The following is a 22,296-nucleotide window of genomic DNA, read 5'->3' as shown; positions in this document are numbered from 1 at the left end:
GGTCAAGAACCTTGACAGAGGAATTGTTAAACAAGGTTACAATGATTCTGGAACATTCATAAAGTAGACCAAATCATACAGCACTTGCAATGATATATAACCAGTTGACTGCTTTTTTCTTAACATTTTTTGCGCTGAATTTAAATTCACAAAGGGACATGAGAATTGATACCTAGTTAATGAGGTAGTGAAATATAAAGATTTTTCTTTGCAGGAAAACTTGACTTGAAGATTCAGCCTGATTTAACTGTTTTATTGTTATATGTGTTCTAGAAAAATAAGAGGACAGATTTTCTTTAAAATTGTGCAGAGCATGTAAAACTGGGTATTATAATATAGGTTCAAAAGTTCACATCTTTTATCAATTTTTGTTAACATGCAGAAATCATTCTGTGTTCCAGATAGGCACATTATGTGATTGAAGGATGTTGACTTGGTCACCCTGGGAAACTCTCTCTCTCTCTCTCTCTCTCTCTCTCTCTCTCTCTCTCTCTATATATATATATATATATATATATATATATATATATATATATATATATGCTTATGAGCTGTCAACCTCCGAATCAATATCGTCTCTATCCTCTGCCTGAGAATTTTGGTTCATCATAAACCTCAAACAATCACCCTCTTCAAGCTCCCATTGCTGCTTCAGTTCATCGATGGCTTTGGATGCAGCAGCTGCAACAGCAGGGTTGCTATCTTGGGCCAGTCTCTATGTAAAGAACCAAAAAACGTCATTAGTTTTTTTCCTTGATGTCGCATATAGAAATAATAAGCACTTACTTGTAATGCCCCCATGCCAGCATTTCCAAGAATCCACATGGATGGGGCTGCTGCTAGTGCATTTGCTAGAGCTTGCCTACAAATAAATAACATGCACATGAATGTCAGTCATTGCAACTTATCCTCAAGAATTAAGGCTTTGGTTGCATCCTTTCTTTTTCTTTCATCAATGAAATGGTGGTGATTTTGTCACCTTCGATTAAACAAAAGGGAAGAAGAAAGCCAATGACACGTATAGGTAAAAATTTTGTATTAAGAAGCAAATTTCTATCTAACAAGATCAAGGTAAACTGCAATGGTTGTAGTATAGTGATATTCTGTTTCTGCAAAACATGTATTAAATTATTTTGAATAGTAATTTGGTCATATATTTGTCAACATATTTTATATTTATGGTTAGAATAAAATTCAGACAACCAAACTTTGCGAGGAACCTAAAGTTAATGAATATAGTGAGAGTTGAACTTTACTGTTATGTTACAAGGTATGAAAATCTTTATTGTTTGCATTTTATGTGCAATGAAATTGCTAATTGCACCAATAGTTGCTCCTCATGTTTCATAGGTGAACTCCAAAGCAAACAAAGTAACAGATTGCTAATTATACTAATGCTATGGCAAGGAAAGACATTTACTAGAATACAATTGCACCTATCTTTTAATATTTTATAGCATTCATGATAAATAAGTAGTGAACTACTTGTTGTTCTCTGGCATCATTGAGGTAATACAGACAAACTGACAGACACTGGATAAAATTTCACACATGGCTTTCATATGATTTGTAACTTACACATCAAATATTAAGATGTGCCTGTATAATTTCCAAGGCAAACTTTTCCAAAACCATTATATCAAGGCAAATTATTTATTATCTAACATTAAATCATCATAAAGAACTTTACCAGAATACAACTGTGCAGTAATCTATCTTTAGTATTTTAAAACATCTGCAAATTAAAATATGGTGAACTCTTTGCTCTTCTCTGGTCTGAACTCCAAACAGAATGTGAAATAACTGACCCTGGATAAAGTTTGGAGAGTTATTCTCATGGGGGTTTGAACTATCTTATGTATCTTGTATTTGGAAAGTACAAGTTGTAGTTCAGTATATATTTCCAGACTAAGGATATCATGGAAAAGTTGTTACGATGCGATATTAAATGAAAAGAAAGGACAATTAATCCTGTTGGCTGAGAAGTTTTAGAATTATGGATCTTTGTGTTTTCACATATCCAATTATTCAATCAAAACAGATGACAGGAGGATGACTTTTGATTGATTGATTGATTTAAGGATAATAGCCCCATAAAAGTAAAAAGCAACATACCTTGTATTAACATCAGGAGAACTTGAACATTCAGCCAACAATGAGACACTACCCTTCCCATCCATTGCATCAAGATCAATAAGAGTTGCTACTAGCAATTCAAGCTTCCAGTATGAAAACCAAAATCGAGAAAATAAGCAAACGAAGAAACTACAAACAAAACATAAATATTGGCCATATTAGAAAAAATCACAGGAATGCACCTCCTCAGGATTGGTGTAGTCAATCCCATCTGCTTCAGACAAGGCAGATGCCATGCTCCAGTATGCTTCCTAAATATCAATGAGAGAAGCATGTTCACTGTGAATTTAATATAATAAATCAAATAAACAATGAACACATTAAACTAGAAGACACCTCTATGGCAGTAATACGATCAGTAGAGACCTCCCTGGCAAAGAGATCAAGAGCTTTTCCATTCTTCTCGAGTGTAATAAAACCCATCATATCATTAACAGAGAAAGAACCTTGCTTTGGAGGCCTAGAAAATGTAATTTCATCTTTTAAGTAATAAATAGTATATACACAGCAGATATGCCAAGGAGAGCAAGGAGAGACTGCGAAACCTTTCATCACAAAGAAGTATAAATTCATTCCAAGTCATGAATTAGAGTCTACTTGGCCTTGGAATATAATTTTTTAACACAGATAAAACCCAAGAAGTCAAAGAGCTTACCGCTGGTGTAACTTGTTCACCATCATGTCATGGATGTTCCTAACAAACTGCAATGCCCCCGACCCCCCACGCCCCGAAAGAAAAGGTTAATGCATAATCTAAAGAAACTTACTATTTCTAAGTATTCAATACAATATTTACTGAATGGGTTTTGATTTTGAAAAGTGCCTTAAGATTTTTGGGCATATGGATATCATAGACATCTTCCTCCTAAGCTTGGAACCAAAATTTGCTATTAATTATATGAAAATAATTGCAACTCTAAGGTTTCCAACTTAAAGGTTGAACAAATAATGCTGGTCTATGTGGACCATATCAAGTATATAATAACGGCAATCAACAATAACAACAAATGAAGCACCAACAGTTAGAAAGTATTAGTAATATATATTAGATAACATCTCTGCTAAAACTTGAATGTTAAAGCCATCAGTTGATGCTAAATTGGGCATGATATGGACCATTGAATGCTAATAACTGACTCCAGCACTAAATCATCATATTGGATCTACTAGAATCAGACTATGTCTTCTACCTTCAGAGCCATAAATGCATCTTCCATGGCACGTCGCCTGACAACAAAGTCAGCTCGCCGCAAGTCAGCCTGGCAATAGATTAAAAATTGTTGAGCAATGCACACAAATCAAGTGCCAATGATTGTGAGCTCAGTTGCTTGGCACCTCTCCCCTAAGGGTTTGCCCTTGGAGGAGGTCCAAGGTTTAACTCCTGAGTACTGTTCAAAAAAAAAAAAAGAAGAAGAAAAGCACACAGATCAAAAAAAAAAAGAAAAGCACACTGATTAAATTATCATTAGTAAAAAAAGTTGATGGTAGTTACTTACTTTGCAACAATATGAGCGCATACCAATACTTGGTATGCCAAACCAGGTACCATATTGGTCGTACTGATACTGTAATAGAATAATACCGGTATAGGATCCAGTATCGAGACAGCGAACTTTGGTTAGGACTCTAGCTAAAAAGATTTGTATATGCATGCCAAGCTTATTAATGGTACTCCTGAATCGAGATGACATTCACTGAAGGTAAATTGACAGTCTTATAACCATGTTTGCTTTAATTCTGAAGGATGTTGTCAAATTTATTTCTCCAGTATACTGGTCCTGCATTTGGTGTAGGTACTTGGGTCGTTCATTTAGGTCTTCAATATTATGCAGCATAATTTCGATTACTGTTCAAGATAATCACCATGTAGCACACTTCATTTGGGTCTAATCTACTTTCCTATACTGGTTAATCATATTTAAAATGATAAACAATTGGTTTTGCGGACCTTAAGTAATCATTTCATAGCAAGCACCTGCAGCAGGCAGGCCACAGTTTCCAAATGCAGTACTTGACTGCCACCTTCTTGGAAGTTGGAACTACATTTGACATGAATGCTTGGCTGGGAACCTATTATATTTCATCTATACTTTCCATTGTGACTACCAGCAACATTGGTGTATATATATTATTGATATCATTCCTTTGATTATTTGTATAGTGGTTTGCTGTAACAGCAATATTAACTCCACCATTAATTATATTATTAGTATATATGGCTATTACTATTGTTAGTGGATTGATGTGAGTGGATCCATGTGTTAAATTGTACGTAGAGCATGGAGGAACACACACTCATATAGTGGGAGGTGTCTCACCATCCTGGTGATCTGATCACACATTTCAACTTTTGTGTTTGATTACACTTCCGAGTTATTGCCTAAAGAAAAGTGTGTCACATGATTGCTTCCTTCTGCAAGCTTTCCAAGTATCAAGGCATCAGAGCTTGTCCAAAACAACTTCTCTGTCTTTGACTTATATTGGGCATTTTGAGTAATCATCCAGTCTCTTGAACTTCCGATGTATCAAAGAGATCATACTGCCTGCCATTCATAATCTTCATCAGCCAATGTCAACCACTGGATTGCTGACATAACTGATTGTATGGTTAATAATCTTCTTGGTGCTTTGTTTTCTCCTCTTATAGCCAAACAGAAATGAGTTGTCATTGCTGACATAACTGATTGTATGGTTAATAATCTTTTTAGTGTTTTGTTTTCTCATCTAGTCAAACAGAACTGAGATTGTGCCCATATTTTCTGCAGAATCACTGGTGTTTTTTGTTGCATATACAGTAACCAGAAAGCTTGTCGGAGCCAGATTTCCCTAGTTTGCTGGCCTCCTGCTCTCAAATTGGAATGGAGGGTTTTCCTGTAAATCTCTCAGCCTTTTCTTCTCTTGTTTAGAAGATTATACAAGTAAATGAGATTTTTGATCTCTTTCCTTGCCACTTGAAATATTCCATGCTGCTTCTTTGTCAAATTCCATATGTGCTTCTATCACATTTGAATAAGGGATTAGCAAGCAAAGCTATTTTGTAAGTTTGTATCAACATTTTACATATTCAAAGAAAATGTTTTTGATCAAATATACCAAGATTTCCTTCATTTACCTGGAAAAATCTGTAATTGTAGTATTATAACTTTCACTACTAGTTCCCAGATGTGATGAGCATGTAATAATATATCTTGATAGTACGTTTGCCACTCGCTATTTGTTGTTATTATTGGGGGAACATGCAGGTTGGATCATCTTGAGTCACCTGGTTCCAGATCATTTCCAGTTGAGATCATGAATTTTCATCTGTGGGCAAGTCTGTCGCTGGCAGTTGTTGGCTCCGGTCAGAGTCAAGACTATGGTGTGGTATAGGAGGCTGACTGTACCCAATCTAATTCATTACTACCCCGAACTTAACACTTGGACAAAACTGAATGAAGAAAAGGATTCATATAGAAGCCCAAAATTGTGGAAACAAATCAATTTCACATGGAATGAGCCACTTTTCTTGCTGAATAATTTGACAAACTTCTCTTTGATGCTTTTAAGGAAAACTTACTTAACTAATGGAGCATTACAAGCAATTATGTGTAAAAAAGAAATAGCTAAACTCATTTCACATGGTTGGAATCTTCTCATGCAGAAAATTGTCGGATACGGCACTTGGGATTACTTGTCTATACTGGGTTAGAATAACATATATTTGGAGGACCCATAATGCATTTTCCGTGTCAAGAGATTCGTCTAAATGTGTCGTAGAGAAGGCTCCTCACTAGCTTGCACACCTATGAAGCGCCCACTTAGGCTTGCTAACCCAAATGTGTGAGCATATGGAGCAACTAATGATGTTACAAATATTTACTTCATAATTATAAAGTTTTATCTACTTAAATGAATATTACAAGCACCTTTGAAGTAGAACATCAAGTCCAACATCTTCCACGAGAACAAGTAGTTAATGGATATCACCCTCTAGTAAACTTTAAATTTTATGAGCTCTTCAGTTTTTATTAACTAGCTTGACCAAGTTGAAATGTTTATCACCTAACTAACTAAAATGTATATCACCTAACTAACTTGGAATTATGGTCCCCTCACTTTTGAATATATAATCTTTGATCATTAGAAAATGGTTTTCTTTTTCTCGTAAAAGCTACTCATTTGGATTTATAAGTAAATCCTAACTTTGCAACTATATGAGTGATTGATATTCCCTTCAATTAACCAAGTGCCAGCTATACATACCTTGATCATTTTATCAGTTAACTCGTTCTGCAAAATGGTTGGACAGCAAACAGCATTAAAAAAACATAGCAAACTTTTTTCAACTTTTCCAGGCATTCATTAGAAAGAATATGGATTGTTTTTGTCCTTACATTGATGACCATGCCCGATACAAACCCACATAGCCAATGACATGTTGTAAAGATCACCCTTCTCAGTTAACTTGGTTTCAGTTTATCAGTAAATAATGTAGGTTATCTAAGCATAAATTCTTAAACGAGTGACGTAACAAAATTGAGTCGCTTAGCAGGTAGTAAGGATTTGAATCATCAAAAAGAAACAAATGTAACATTTAAAATGGTACCTCTAGGGCCCCATCACTCCAATGCTGATCAGCTGCTCTCTTCAATTTAGACTGAGCTTTATCCTTTAAGATCTGCATGTGATATACGAAGGCAAAAGTTGCTTGCATGTAGACCATAAAAATTGTATTTAGTTCCAAATTTAGTACATACTGTGGCTATATGGTGCAAACGAGCAGCTTTTTTCTTCACATCATGGTCAATCTTCTCGGTATCCTCCCTTGCACGAGCTTCCAAGCATCATTCATATTTAAGATTTCAAACTAAATTTGTAACGAAAAACTCGAAGAAACTAAGGTCGAAAATCATAGCTAGGACTATTAACTGTAAACAGTTTGACTTTCAGAAATGTACCATCAAGCTTCAGAAATCCCAATCCAAGAACTGCAACATCCTGGCGTGCACGATTATTCAGCCTTGTTATCCCACTGGAAGCATGATCGTTGTTTAAATTTATGTACACATGCCAAATGTAAAGATGCATAACATTAAGAAAACATGAAAGAACAATACTGAAAGCAACCTATAACATATCATTAGAAGATTCAGCATGTTCTGTGCACATGAATTAAGTTAATGTGCACCTATCTTATTTCAAGGTTGTAAGTACTGATTCATATGTTCAGGTGTACAATCCGGCCCCATATGACACCAGCACAACAAAGGCTCAATAAGCGCCCATATCAATACATGGTGGGGTGTTATCCCGACTCCAACAATACACCATGTGCATGAATGGGTCTGTACCATACTGCAACGGTCCCTACCAGTAAGGCACTAGTGTAGAGTCTAGTACCAAGACTTGAATCATTGTCTTACTTAACACAGCATCTAAAATGACCAAACTACTAATTCATGATTTGTGATATAATGAGTGAATAAAGAAAGGAACTAGTCATGGAAACCTCTAGATTCACAAGGTCTTTTGGAAGATTATTATGTGTTTATTTTATTTTGGCAGAGAATTGGACGTAGAACCTAAGTTAAAGTTACTTGTTCAATGGAAGCTCTAGATAGAGATGCTAGAGCAAAGCTGCACAGTAGTTGGCATATTGTGGAGAAGACTATGATCTGAATTCCTATTCGAAAGGAAAATGATTGATGAACAACAAATGAAGCTATTTTATTATAATTTTGAATAATACCGTGAAAGCAAGATAATGTCATTGCGTGCCCTTTCATTTACAAACTTTGCATCATTGTAGACAAATTTACAAGCTTCAGCTAAGCCTCGAGAGGAGTATCTAGAAATGCTTCCAGGCATGACGTGATGATCACACGATTGAGGAGCATTCCCTCCAGCTTGCTCACCTTCAAGCTGACCGCTGCGACAAGAAAGAGATTGACTGTTTTTTAAACCAATATATAATCTTAAGAGCAATGACACATTTACCAATTATATGGAAGGAATTAGATCTCCAATAGTTGTAGAGTGTGTCAAGCTAGGAGAAATATCTTTGCCAAACAATCCTTCAATTAAGTTCTCTTAGATGTGTTCATAATGCAATGCATACACACGTAGGGTTGAAAAAGAGACTTTTGCATCCATCAGAAAATTCAAAAGAGGTTGCAAAATGAAAATCTAAGCCATCATATGTGATCTACAAGGTCTAAAATGCCAAATAAGAAGTCATATTTTGGAGAACATTTGCCTCTATATCAAATTCTTCCATGCTAATAGTCCTAATGGCACCACACAATTGTTTGATTTTGAGATGACTTGATGTCTAAACAAAGAGTCTGTACGAGTTACAACCGTTGATTAAAGCCATTTTAAACCACATGGAACATATAGAATAGTTTAAATTTTCATGGTGCAATCCCCATCTTTGAATTTAGCAGTCCGTCAAAAAACCCTCGCTTCCACCCTGTTCATGTGTATATGCAAACACAGTGCTTATATGTAAATGCAATCATATTTATCCAAAGAAAGAAGGTTCTCCAATGAACAGATGATCAGTTTCATGATATTATTCATTCTCAATGGAACTTTTTTTTGGTGACTTTAAGTAAAACAAAAAATTCTGCATACATAGTGCTTAAGTGAATTTTAAGAGATAGTGTTTCTACACGACTTTCTTTGGTCCAGAATATCTTTAGTTAATGTGAATGTCTAAGTCAAATTGCTAAGAGGCTGTAATTTGTTAGTCAAGTTGGAACATACATGAAAGAAGTCCAGGATCCTTTGTAAACATGTATTCAAGTTATTGTTTTCGTAACAACCTAGGATCTAACCCAAAAGAAATAGCCAGGAGGTGTTCTTTGGCCCTATATAAGTACCCAATATCTACTCAGTGCGTAGCTATTGTAAGACTAAACACACATTTGCACAAGTCCTCACATACTTGATACTCCTCCCATTTAAGACCTAGCGTTTCGCCAGGTTAAGGATCCAAATCTATTAAAATTCAATTACAAATATCACAAATCTAATCATAAATATCACGGTTAGCCCGTAGTCAATCCAAATGGGCCTGTGCCGCAATATCCCCTAGTCTATATGAAACATGGGCCAAATTTGCTCTGATACCATTTATAATAATCTCAGGACCTCACCTAAAAAAAACTAGCTGGAACTCCCAGATTTGTTCTAGACCAAGATCCACCGTACCGACCGTACCAGTAGATACCGATACTGGTATGGTTCCGATTCGTATCGGTTTAAACGGGTACCGAACCAATACCTTTCCGCGCCACCCCCCCCCGGTTCGTACCGGCGTAAACCGGTACCGAACCGGTACCTTTCCGCGCATATGCGCCGCCCCTCTCCATTAAATGCCACTCTGTGGCATTAAATATCCCGCGAGGGCTCGCAGTTCCCGCGAACCAGGGAGCCACGCATGCTCACGGTTCCCAGCTTGCGGGCGCCGTTCCCTGTGCAGGGAACCGCGCACAAGCATGGTTCCCAGCGCGGGGGGCGCCCGGGCGTGCTGCTGCACTTGGGCCGGTGCGAACCGGCCTGGTTCGCACCGGTACACAGTGTAAATTAGCTAGTTCCGGCCCTATAGGGGCCGGAACCGTTTTTTCCAGCCGAACCGTACCAACTGGGGCCGGTACCAGTACGGTATACGTTGAACCCGCCTAAATCGGCCGGTTCAGCAGACCATGTTCTACACAAAGTTGAGAATGAGTAATCCAGTCTGCATAACAAGTTTGCATTGTGGGTTTACTGATTTCTGAAAACTGTTCTTATTCAATGTATTAAGAGCATTTATCCTTGATCTCAGTGTTACCTAGAAATTTGGCACAAGCAGCATGTTAAGTGTTCCACAATTTCTGGACTTTGACCTCCAAAGCCCAAATAGAGACAACCGAGATAACTATATCTAAAATAATGTACATAATGTGTATATATACATATGCTTGGATTCGTAGATAGGAAAGTTGCTGCAGCAGATGGGAGTACGGTTGTAAGGAAGTGAAACCCTTTAAAACTTAGAATAAGGTAGCACTTAAAGTGGTACAAGAGTGACTTCTTCAAGAGATTCCAAAGCAACACACTAGGTATATATTTCCATGTAGTACATGCATTTGTGTGTACATGTATATCACAAATAAGATTGCTTGACTAGTTCACAGTAGTTTATATAAAAAACTATCTTTCACATATGTATTACTAAATAAAAAGATAAGAAGGGCCAGCCACTTTACAAGAAGTCAAGACGCTTCAAATAAGTATCATTCTTGCCCCTTTCGCATGTTATAGAAATCACTAAGTGCCAAATTTCCTGCCAACACTATCTTTCTAACCTCTTTACAAACTTTTTTACTTTTAAGCTTCAATGGTATGGAGAGGGTGAGCCTGGCATAATGGAAAAGTTGCTTTATTGTGACCTGGAAGTCATGGGTTTGAAACACGGAAATAGCCTCTACAAGCAGGGGTAAGGCTGCATACATCTAATCCTCTCCGGTCTCCAAAACGGTGGGAGCCTCATCCACTAGGCTACCTTTTTTGTGCTTCAGCAGAATGCCTTGTTATTTCCACCTTACAGCGAAGTTATCTTATTGATTGACCAGTGGACCTCCAAGTGAAGAAAACTATTTCCTTCAGACATCCCAAGAGGTAGAACCTCTACTTACAATATTGTAAGACATTCTGCCATTGGTAACAAGCCACCTTATGCTTGGAAGCTTTTAGCTCTCACTACTCTTGTTTAGTATACTTAATGCACACATTCATGATTGACCACTAGGCCTTTTGGATAATTTTATGGCTCTGAAGCTAATAAATCTGAAGACATGACCTTTACATCAGATCCAGATTGTTAAATCCAGTTCTACATAAATTCATGTTGAGTGTATGAAGGGATTAGTCAACTTTCAGTCAAACTGACGAAGACGGTAGATATTAAACAGTACACATCATTACTGTGTTAAAGAATAGTGATGAAGCTTTCTGTTGCAAAATCAAAAAGATTTTTGCAGAGATATAAATCAAATGTGAAATTTTCAAATAACCTGTGCTGTTGTCATGCTTTTTCATCATCAAAAATATGTACCACTTTTGTTAGATCTGCCAAATCAAATATATTACTTTCTGGCGGTTGCCACATGACCAAGCAACAGTTGTCTGAAATACTAGGATGCAATATCTTGATTATTTTGTGAGCATTAAATATCTTTCTTTTCATTACTAGACAATTCAGATTAAAATCAAATTATCAGCTTTGTTGATGGATAACATTGAAAATAAAGATTGCCAATAAAGAATTCTAATCCAGGTGAATACATAACAAGGTGGAATACCATGAGTCACAACTGCTGTTGCTTCAAAATTTAATTTGTTCTCCTAGGTTTATTATGATGCCAGTCAATAAGCTTGACTAAGCTTTCATATATTATTAATTCTTTTACATATATAAGCTGTGTAAAGGAAACAACATGGACTTCAACATTTGTACTCTCATTACTTTCAGAATATGAAGTTACCTTGTACCATCCTAATGACAACAATAAATGGTTGATTAGTAGAGGAGGACAATAAGTCATACCTAGAAACATCTGTGTAATCTTCAGAGTTCCTTAGACATTGTTCAGCTTCACTGCTACGAGTACCAGCAGAACAGCATAAAACTATATGTTTTCTGGAGAGCATGTAAGAATAGGGCTTTCCATCGATGTTCCAAAAACTTTCAGAAGAGACAAGTCTCGCACTGAAATAATGTCCTTTACTTGATTTCCTCAACTCAACTTTTTGGCTCATAGGATTGGATCCAATATGATGTATTGATTTTGAAAATGAACATAAAAATCCACATTGCTCAGTAAAACTGGCCCTATCAATAGCTACTGCACCACCAGAAGTCTTGCTAGCCATAAGTGCCACTAGTTGCATGCAGATAATACACAAATAAATAAATCAGGCATTTCCAATGTTTCAGAATAGAGTTTATGTCCAAGTTAATATTTGCAACCAGATTCTTTTTACTGCATTCAAACTTCATATTCCATGCTTAGCCTGAAAAAGACAAAAATCATTGGTCATATCTTTCAAGTTTTTCTGGAAAATGAAACAGATATGAACATATAACATATGTATAGAGTGCAAAAGCATAAAGGGCTTGTTAGTTCCGTCGTTAGTTTTAGGGAGACAGAATTGTCAAAAACCCCTACTGCATTCACTATTTCCTTCAAAGAAGTGATTCTGTTGGAAGCTTGGTCTAGATGAAAGAGAAATCAGATAATCACCGAAGATGATCGCCTTTACTATTACCTAATCTGTAAATAGTTCAGTTTTTTTTATACAGTTGTACATGCATCAAAAATCAAAACTATTGCATATAACATAATATTAAGCATAAAAACTGCTGATATTTATGTGGGGTTTCCTTTAAAGAGTTAACACAATATATCGAAGCATTTAGATAGCATGTGTTTTGTAAAAATGTTGCATCTACAAAAACAGCTACAAAGACATTTACATGTTTCAGCAATATAACATGAAGATATTAGATGCAACTGTTCATTTCTGAACACAGTATGATTTTTTTACCATACATGGAAAATCCTTTTTTCTTGCCACCTAATTGGCAGGAACAGCGCTCAAGGTAGCCCACTGTCTAGAAAGCATGTCATTATAGAAGTTCCTGGAAGCACCAGTCACCTTCTTCGATAGCAGAAAATGTAGATCAGGAGATATCAGCCTTCATGATTCCCACAATCTCTAAGTCAAGCCCAAACTAGCCTATGATTTCATGGGACAACTCGTTCAATCAAGTGAAGATGTGCACTATTAAGAATTACCTTGTATTCGAATAGTCTATGACACCAAACACAGAACCATCTCTGCATAACCAACAAAGTTGGTTCACAGAGATTTCTCCAAAACTAGTTTCCTGAGACCTAAATAATTATAGCCTGAAGGGAAATCTTACTTTGCTCAAGCTTTTATCAAGATCTGCTTCGAACTTTACTTCAATCATGACCTCTATTTGCAACTCTGGCCACTATCATCTAATGAGGACACATTATGAGCCATGACATGATATCTAATTCAAGAAATATGTTGTCAGGCTTATCTTTTCAAATACATGTTCGCCATCCAGATCGCTGCTTTGGAGGATGAAATCAAGCAAATAATGTGCTTGTACTTATGTTCAGACATGATCTGTCTCTTTGATCTCTCTAATAAGAGACTACACTCAATATAATAGTTCTTATTTGTATTACTTTGTGTTCTGTTATAGAGGATTCCTTGATCCTGCTAGAAATATGCCCATTTTAGCAAATTTAAACCTCAAAAAAGTCATCTCAATTTTGAAAATCTATCGAATCGTTACCCTAAAAAAATTCTAGAACAACAAAAATAAAGTCTTATAATAGTAGCGTGACCATGGACAATGTGAAGCCAGTTCCATAATTAGATGCATACAAAAGAGTCTTTCATGCAAAAGCTGCAATACATAGTAGTGAAGTAGAACAGTAAGAATCCAAAAAAATATAGAGAGAGTAACTCCAGACCTCAAAAACGAAAGATCTCCCTCGACAACAACAAAAAATACGGAGCGAATTTGTGACGCCATCATCCTTCGAAGTTGTCAGTGTATCTACGGCTTCGCGTAAACTAAAATTAATTAATAAAGAAGGAAGCGTGGCTCACTTATATTCATGACACAAATTCTAATTCCTATTCGACAAATTTTGCTGGATGGCCTTCAAACAGCCAGAATTTCCATCGCATTTTACGAACATGGTCGAATTTAAAATATCTCGGCACTATTTAGCATGAGATTGACCAGGAGTGAGGACAGAATACGCATATATGGGCAGTGATTTTAGGATCTACCTTCTTAGAGCACGAGAAAGAGTTGAGGGAGAGGGAAAAGGGAGACGCCTGGCCGAAGTATAGGAAAGGGGAATGAATAGTGAGGCGTGGATGGAAAAGTTTTGGCGAGAGAGAGAGAGGGAGGGAGAGAGAGATTGGGAGGGAAGCAGGGCCACAAGTTCGGCATGCGGCCCCGCGCGTGCCACCGGTCTATGGGTTGCGACGGGCATCCGAATACCTCCCACTTTTCTCGCTGCCACGGTCCGGCATCCTCGGCCACTAATGCCACACGGCAGGACCGGTAGAATTTGGTTCACACAATTCTCTTGAACCGGACCTGAATCTATTTTTTGAGTCAGATTTCAATCTTGGCTCCCATTCCAATATTTTCATCAAGATCTGAGTCGATGAATTGGAAAATGGTTGTCAAATGTTCTTTCGTCCAATCAGAAGGAACTATTTTGGTGGGAATGAACCTCAAACTATTAGTAGGTCGGCAGCTATTAATATGATATTGCCTATCTGATTAGTAGCATCTATTTTTCGGTATAATGCAATCAAGCCTACCTACGTTTCCAAACAAAAGCTCCGTGCCATATCACAATGGGGGATAAATTCTCCGGCCAGCTTCTGTGACACATGTAGAACTTCTTCACCAAAATTGGCCCCTTTTTTTTTCCTTTTACGTTACTTTATTTTACATATTTATTTGCTTATTTTTGGATATGTAGGGTGGGGGTGGGAAACCGTTCTTTGAAGGTGGGGTGATGATGACACTACGGCTAATAGATAGGAATTTATAATTCGACCTATTAATTCAATTCGTGAATCATCTGCTTTAAAAAGATTAGGGTTTAACATAAATGAGTTTGGGTCGTAAGTAGGTCAACTTGTTTAACATGTTTATTAAATGGGTTGAATTTAAGTTTAAATCTTTGACTTGTTTAACTCATTTTGATTCGTTTAATAATTGGGTCAGATTTTGATCCGGTCTATTTAACCTGTTTAAAATCTGTTTAATCTGTTTAAAACCTGCTTAACCTGTTTCTGATCTGTTTAACTCAACCCGCTTAATCTGTTTATCCAGTTTAAATTCATCTAATCTGTTAAAAATCTGTCAAACTCGATTAACCTAACTTGACCTATTTAATACATGGGTTAGTGGGTTGGGTTGAGTTACATATTTAATAAACAGATCGGATACAAATTTAAAATTTTAATCCATTTAATAAATAGGTAGGATTTGGGATATCTTTCTTTTCCTCATTTTTCTCTGGATGAAGACCATTTGTCTTCTCCCTTTAGGTCTTTGGCGGATTCTTTTGATATTTGTTCTTTCTATAAGCTGTGGGCAAATAAAATCTCTCACTAGCCTCTCCATACCACATAAAAGGAAAGACGGGAAAAAATAAAGGAAAGCCGGAAGCCACAGCTTTTCTATCTCAAGACAGAAAATATCTCGTCCGTCGGTCGGCCCCAGCATGGAAGATTGGCACTCTCCCCCAGCGCAACGCTGTCCACATATATTAGACGGAAAATAGGGAGTTAAATACCCCGCAAACTCTCGAAGGCCAATTCTATTTCCTTCCCTAGTTCCAACCCACAACCACAAGCCACGACTCGAGAATTCCAGTTGCAGTGAAATGATGCCTCTAGTTGTTTCATTGTTCCCTTGGTGTCACCAGCACTCCCTTTTGATCATCTCCTTCCTCCTCCCCCTGTTCTTCTTCTTCTTGCTGCCGTTCTTCTTAGGCCAAAACAAGGTTATGCAATCAGAAAGGAGAAAGCTGACCTCGCTTCCCACCCCGCCGAGGCTTCCTGTGCTCGGCAGCCTCCACCAGCTCGGCTCCGCTGCGCATCGCTCCTTGCGATCACTCTCCGAGAAGTATGGCCCTGTGATGCTCATGTACTTTGGCTGCGTCCCCACCGTCATCGTCTCCTCAGCTGAAGCAGCTCATGAGGTCATGAAGACGCGCGACCTCGCCTTTGCAAGCAGGCCAAAGTCGAGCATGGCCGACAGGCTTTTATACAATTCCCACGATGTCGCCTTCTCACCCTATAGTGAGTATTGGCGGCAGGTGAGGCGAATTTGTGTCCTCCACCTTCTCAGCCTCAAGAGGGTGCAGTCATTTCGCTCTGTTAGAGAAGAGGAAGTGGTGCTAATGATCGATAACATTCGCTGCGCCGCCTCCAACATGCAACCTGTGAACCCTAGCAAGTTGATATCCACCTTAACCAGCGACATAGTCTGCAGAGTAGCTTTCGGGAGGAAGTACTCTAAGGAAGAAGATGGCGGTAATACGTTCCGAGAAATGCTTAGGGAGACGCTAGAATTGCTTGGAACGTTTCCTGTGGGGGACTTCATTCCACGGTTGCGCTGGGTTGATTGGTTGAGAGGACTGGATGCAAGGGTGAGAAACACCGCCAAACAAATAGATTGTTTCACTGAGAAAATAATAGAGGCCCATCTGCATGTTAAGAATGATGGAAGTGATGATCACAGGGACATCTGCGACTTCATCGATGTTCTGCTTTCCCTCGACAATGATAAGAATGACGGTTCCGGCATTTCCCTCGGCAGGGACAGTATCAAGGCTGTTACTTTGGTAAGCCCACTGTGTCTCCTCTTTGTTGCCCTGGCTAACGTATTTGAAAATTTTAGCAGTGGTAGTCCACAATTCAATATCTTTATGTTGACAGGATATGTTTGCTGGTGGCACTGACACGACATACACCGTGATCGAATGGGTGATGGCGGAGCTTGTCAGGCACCCGAAAGACATGAAAAGAGTGCAAGAGGAAGTGAGAAAGGTAGTTGGATTAAAAGAGAAGATAGAAGAGGAATTGCTAGGTGAGATGCACTACTTGAAGGCAGTGATTAAAGAGGTTTTAAGGTTGGACACACCAGTTCCTTTACTGGTTCCCCGGGAATCAATCGAAGATACCAAGTTGCAGGGCTATGACATTCCAGCAGGGACTAGAGTCATGATCAATGCTTGGGCAATTGCAAGGGATCCCAGATCATGGGAGAGGGCCGAGGAATTTTGGCCTGATAGGTTTATGAACAGTTCCTTTGATTTCAGAGGGCAGGACTTCCAATTTATACCATTTGGTGCTGGCCGGAGAGGCTGTCCTGGCATTGCCTTTTCGATCCCCGTCGTCGAGCTCGCTCTCGCCAATTTGTTGCATCATTTTGATTGGGAGTTGCCTGATGGGATGAAAGAAGAGTCACTGGATATGAGTGAATCTGCTGGAATTACTTCACGTAAGAAAGTGAATCTGATTCTTGTGGCAAAACCTCGAATTATTTAAGTCAGTATAAACTACTCTACTTTACAGTACTGTACTTTCTTTTGGCAGTCTGCTAGGTATGTTTGAAGTTCTATGTTTACGAAGACCCATGTCGCATTTATGGCAAAGACTAAACTATTATCTATAAATATATCTGTTGTCCACATACACGATGCCGCTGAGATTCAGATTGGAAATTCTTTATTTGGGAACGGCGATCATGTTTTGTTTGGTAGGAGAAATCTGATACCTATTTACAAAATAGACACAGACCTGAAATAGGCTATGCTAACCATCTTATCCGTACTTTTTTTTCAGGCATAAGCAAGTTCATATCTATGCTAGAATAACCATATGGCCATTCTTTACATCATTTTTTTTTTGCTCGTTCTAGATTGTACTCATAATTTTAATTTTATATTATTAATTATATTATAAAAATATCTAATATAATATGATAATCAATATTGTGATTGTATATCTGAATATATTGTGTATGTACTTGACAATAAGTAAATAACCACTACATATTCATAATTTTCCTTATGTATACAAATACTAAATAATATGATAATCCATACTATACATATTTAAGAATAAACAAAATATTAATATCATTAAACATGAGAATAAAATAGTATAATATTATCGATGGTGTTAATAATAACTACTACATAATTATCATAGTAATATTTAAGAGAGTATTATTATAGTATATATATATTTATAGTTTATATATATATAGTATTTATTATGACATAATATTAACATAATATATTTAATATTATCATTATGTTCAAATATTTATATTACAAAACAAAATACCATAAAGGAATATTAATATTACAATAACATAATATTTATATCATATTTTTTAATAGTGTAATATATTCTACTACAATACTATAAAATATTATTATTTGATATTAATATTGTATTCAAGATATTATTATAATAAAATTATTATATAATAATATTATACTCAAATACTAATATTTACTATTGATGTTATCTCTATATTCCTGGCCCTTCTCCTCTTAAAAATTGGTTGAAAAAAGAGGAAGGGGGAAGGGGACCTTTCCTATCTTACTTCTCTTTGCAATTTTTTGCTTTTTTACCTTTTTGATGTCCAACATCTCTCTCAGTTTCGAGTATTTACAATAGAGTATTATGTTAAGGGATTTGACCCGTTTCTTTCTATCACATACAAATTGATATGCATTACAAAGAATGAGACTACATATGTTTTTTAAATCTTTGGCCATTATAATTGCGGCAATAAATAATTATGTACTATCTTCTATCAAGAAAAAGGAAATCGCTTGTCATACATGTGTAACATGTTATATCAAGATTCAAGAGATATACTCGGTCAAAATTTTTTTCTAAAATATAAATTTTCATTTTAACCGGCCTAGTTGCAGGCTCAAGTATTGTTATATCGCCTCAATTGGTGCATGAATCAAATCTTTTAGAGCAAGATAGGGCATTATAGAACTCGAAAAGTTACTCGATTCAAAAGAAAATATCCAAATTGAATGGCATACAATGTAGTTATAACTTTCGGATATTTAAATAAGCAATGTAGCTTCTGATGCAATGGATATTGCTCTTGGATGCTAACCTACTCGAGGTGGCTTGGTATGTAGTGGGTCTATTAATGATTCTTCTAGGTCATATAAGTTAGGGCCTCAGAGATGAAAAAAGATCTTTCAACAACCAAAATGTGGTGTCACGATGCAGATCAATTGAAGTCATCAATTCTTGTTCCTTGTAAGTTGCAAAGGCCAATTTCCTAGCCAATTGTGTTGAAATGGATCACACAACTCCATGTAAACTAAAACAAGGAGCATTAGTTATATGAGAAAGTAACAACAACGATGGTTGTGTGGTGGAGGCTTGATGGTAGTGGAGACATTTTAGTGAAGACGGTCAGAACATTAAGGGTGGTAGTTGTGGTCACAGCAATGACAATGATGATAAAAATAGTGTTTATGATAATGGTAAAAAATAATTTTTTTATTCTTCAAAATCATGAAAGCAAGAATTTCTTACTGTTATTTTTCAAAAAATAATAAGAAAAATCTTAAAAATAAAAATAAAAGCAATAACATGACATATTTTTCTCCTGTGTTTTTTGTGATTTTACTTTTGAAAATAAAAATACGCTTTTTAAGTTTTGAAAGAATTAGTAGAGAGAAGGGAAGGGAGGGGGTGGGGTTGGTTGGCGGGGCCATGAGAAGTTGGGAGCGAAGTTGGGCCGTGAGTTCAAAAGTGCCGCCAGAATCAATTAGGTGGCGAGGTTCCAGTTATGGGAGCAAAAAAGGAACCAAACAGCGGTGGACAATTGGAAACAAAGGGAACCAACTCGCTCACGTTGGTTTGGTTCGCAAAATTCTCTTGACTCGGATGTTGAAGCCAAACTCCAGTCTTGGCTGGCATTTCAATATTTAGGTGGAGATCCATACTGGTGAATTGAAATTAACAGTCAAATGTTCTTTATTCCAATAATTAAAAAAAAAATCTTAGTGGAGATAAATCTCAATTTATTAGTAGCTCACCGAGGTGATCCATGTTTAAGATTGGTCACCGATACCGTCCTCCACAAGGCTGTGAGTTCAATAGTTCCCCATGTGCATGCAGTATACTGTGGTCTTTAGGGATTTGACCACATTGCATGGACGGTATGCAATCGACCCCATCACGTTACTAAGAGTGCGGCTTCAAATAAGTTCTCAAAGAAGAATGAGCTAATTTCTCCAACAAATCATTATGTGTGGTGTGTGCATGTAAGGTTGATTAGTAGTGGTTTTAACAAGGCAAGATATAAATGTTAGAATAAGGATCTTCTGCTGTGACCATTAAGAGATGGATGGCCGCCAAATATCTAAAGACGTGTGTTGTTTGATCGCCGTTCATCTTAGGCTCTTAGCACAGACTATACCATATAGGATCTTGATTGTATATATTCTGTTTCTTTAGATTTTGCAGCCTACACACATGATACTTCTATTCTCGTGCTGTATGTGAGAATTCGCATGGACGTGTATTTAGTTTCTGTTATGTACTCATACGTAATTCCTCTTGAATGATATCATGGCCATCCATTCTTGTGTGTTTTACCATCACGCATCTACATCACCAATGTAAGTTTTTTCCTTGGAGATACCATTGCTGAAATACGCGTGTTCCGAGAGAGATTTCTTGGCAGGCTGGCTAAAATTTTGTAGCTGGTAGCTGTTTACACCATTATGTATGGTGGAAACTTTACTTCCCGGGGCGTCTTGCACGGTGACTTTGGGCCATCGAATTCGAATTCTTTGCGGCAGGGAGGGCGCGGAAGCTACCGTTTAACGAATGCAATGCAAGCAAGGTGGCTTGCTTGCTCTCCGCCTACCGCGGCGTTGGCGGCAAGGAAGGAGGCATTGACTAGACCATGCACGAAGTACAACAGGCATTCGGGAAGCGCATGTTTATCTATCACAGAGACAGACGGTTGCAGCTCGTTATGGGAATCCAACTGATTGCGCCGCGTGTCATACAAGGCGTGCAGCCCTTACGAAACAACGACTTTTTTTTTCTTCAACATCAACTTACACCAGCCAGGCATGGGTGCAACCAACAAAATCAGAAAAAAAAAAAGATGACAAAGATGTTGGGGCACTGATGCACCCTGGTTCCAGATGAATCCTCCTAAGTGATGGGCTGCAAATGAGGCTACTCAATCGGCTGCACTATTCGCCTCCCTATAGACGTAAGTGGCTCACGAGAGATTATCCTCGCCTAAGAGTCTACGAACATAACAAAATAGCAAGCTCGAACTCTCACCAAGACCCCTACCCTGAATCTACTTTATCACCGTCGCCGAGTCTCCCTCAAGCAGGATGCGGTCCACACCCGCCTCGCATAGGTGACGCCCTCCCATGCAACCCAACGACTCTTCGAGATGGATGTTATCACCACACAACGAGATATACCTTCACCACATCATGTGGAAAAATATCGAGTCCCTTTGCTTTTTTTTTTTTTTTGCTTAAAACGAAAAGGGGAAGGGGGGAGGAAGGGACAAGCCCACCCCTGCGTAGCAGCCCCCACTGCCCCCCCCCCGCCAGGAGAATGTTCGATGCGGGCAGAAATGACCGTGTGTTGGGCACCCCGGCTGGTTTTACTCATACCTTCCCCACCCGTGGCCCGGCTCGGTTACCCCTCTGGGCTTCGGCACGAATACCACGTGTGAGTACGTCACATCTGGCACCACCGAGGCTACAAGCGGAGCGATACGCTCTTCCAGACCCTGTATTCGAGCAGGGAGCATCTAGTCTCCACAATTTAATCGACACCTGTGCGTTTTGAACTCGGAACTACTTGGTTGGAAGTAAGGCCATGCTCCCACTAGGCTACCACCTCAGTGGTAGTCCCTTTGCTATTTAGCCACAGATTTTTTACCTCAAAATCAGAGAAGAGCCAAAGAGCCGTTTGGAATATTTCCGCTGGCGCCACGCCGACCACGTATACTCCAACAAAAATCATTTGGCGTGCCAACCACATGTATCAGAACAAAAATCATTTGACGCAGGTGGGATTTTCTATTTTATTATATATTTTTTTAGTGAGTATCTTAAAAAAAATCTAAAAGTTATAGATTCTTTGAATTATCAGTTTTATGATTTAAAAAATAATATATGCTAAGTAAATTAATTATTTAGCAAATCAATATATATATTTCGATAAATTAGTATATAATTTCTAGAATATATTATTTATTGTAGTCAAATGATATACACTTAGCAAATTAGTCATTTAGCGACTCAAGATACTTTCAAACAAATTAGTATACAATATTTAGAAAATCATATTTACCAATACAAACTACATAGCCGGTGATACACACTCATCGATTTTTTGATACATACTATAAGCTTATCTGATACATATCTAGCAGTGATCAAATATACACTTTTAAGTAAATCGATATACAATTTTTAGAATATATATTTTATTAATATATACTATATGGTCAGA

The 22,296-nt window shown here is 37.6% G+C and overlaps 2 protein-coding genes across 5 annotated transcripts; one reads left to right on the top strand and one right to left on the bottom strand.

The window, feature by feature from the left end:
• Window positions 1-290: 290 nt before the first annotated feature.
• On the bottom strand, window positions 291-14,162 carry LOC103714004 (senescence-associated family protein). Of its 4 annotated transcripts, none has more exons than XM_008801100.6 (14): window positions 14,005-14,150; window positions 13,680-13,771; window positions 11,711-12,177; window positions 7,865-8,044; window positions 7,074-7,147; window positions 6,873-6,949; window positions 6,722-6,793; window positions 3,327-3,395; window positions 2,792-2,838; window positions 2,473-2,596; window positions 2,319-2,387; window positions 2,116-2,219; window positions 787-862; window positions 291-715 (listed from the first exon to the last, which is right to left on the bottom strand). In XM_008801100.6, the coding sequence occupies exons 3-14, from the start codon at window positions 12,052-12,054 to the stop codon at window positions 545-547; spliced, it is 1,407 nt and encodes a 468-aa protein (XP_008799322.4). In that variant the 5' UTR covers window positions 12,055-12,177; window positions 13,680-13,771; window positions 14,005-14,150; the 3' UTR covers window positions 291-544. The 4 variants fall into 4 exon arrangements, with proteins under 4 accessions (XP_008799322.4, XP_026663062.4, XP_038984736.3 ...); XM_026807261.4 differs by having other exon boundaries at window positions 13,680-13,765; window positions 14,005-14,144; XM_039128808.3 differs by lacking the exon at window positions 13,680-13,771 and having other exon boundaries at window positions 14,005-14,162.
• Window positions 14,163-15,539: 1,377 nt separating this feature from the next.
• LOC103714005 (cytochrome P450 71A1-like) lies at window positions 15,540-17,440 on the top strand. Its single transcript, XM_008801103.5, has 2 exons — window positions 15,540-16,589; window positions 16,684-17,440. Exons 1-2 carry the CDS (start codon window positions 15,627-15,629, stop codon window positions 17,293-17,295), a joined length of 1,575 nt encoding a protein of 524 aa, XP_008799325.4. The 5' UTR covers window positions 15,540-15,626; the 3' UTR covers window positions 17,296-17,440.
• Window positions 17,441-22,296: the final 4,856 nt, after the last annotated feature.

The sequence above is a fragment of the Phoenix dactylifera genome, chromosome 5, assembly GCF_051530095.1.
Source record: "Phoenix dactylifera cultivar Ajwa chromosome 5, Ajwa_hap1_PhDact_Kaust_v1.1, whole genome shotgun sequence".
In the NCBI taxonomy this organism is placed as follows: Eukaryota; Viridiplantae; Streptophyta; class Magnoliopsida; order Arecales; family Arecaceae; genus Phoenix; species Phoenix dactylifera.
This window is presented reverse-complemented; position numbering and strand designations above follow the sequence as displayed.

Excerpts from the sequence above, each read along its gene's own strand:
- LOC103714004 (XM_039128808.3), bottom strand. The coding sequence starts at position 12,054 with ATGCAACTAGTGGCACTTATGGCTAGCAAGACTTCTGGTGGTGCAGTA. Across the intron at positions 2,597-2,791 it reads GTGAACAAGTTACACCAGCG|GCCTCCAAAGCAAGGTTCTT; the intron begins GTAAGCTCTTTG and ends TACATTTTCTAG. Across the intron at positions 716-786 it reads CTGGCATGGGGGCATTACAA|AGACTGGCCCAAGATAGCAA; the intron begins GTAAGTGCTTAT and ends TTCTTTACATAG.
- LOC103714005 (XM_008801103.5), top strand. The coding sequence starts at position 15,627 with ATGATGCCTCTAGTTGTTTCATTGTTCCCTTGGTGTCACCAGCACTCC. Across the intron at positions 16,590-16,683 it reads GTATCAAGGCTGTTACTTTG|GATATGTTTGCTGGTGGCAC; the intron begins GTAAGCCCACTG and ends TTATGTTGACAG.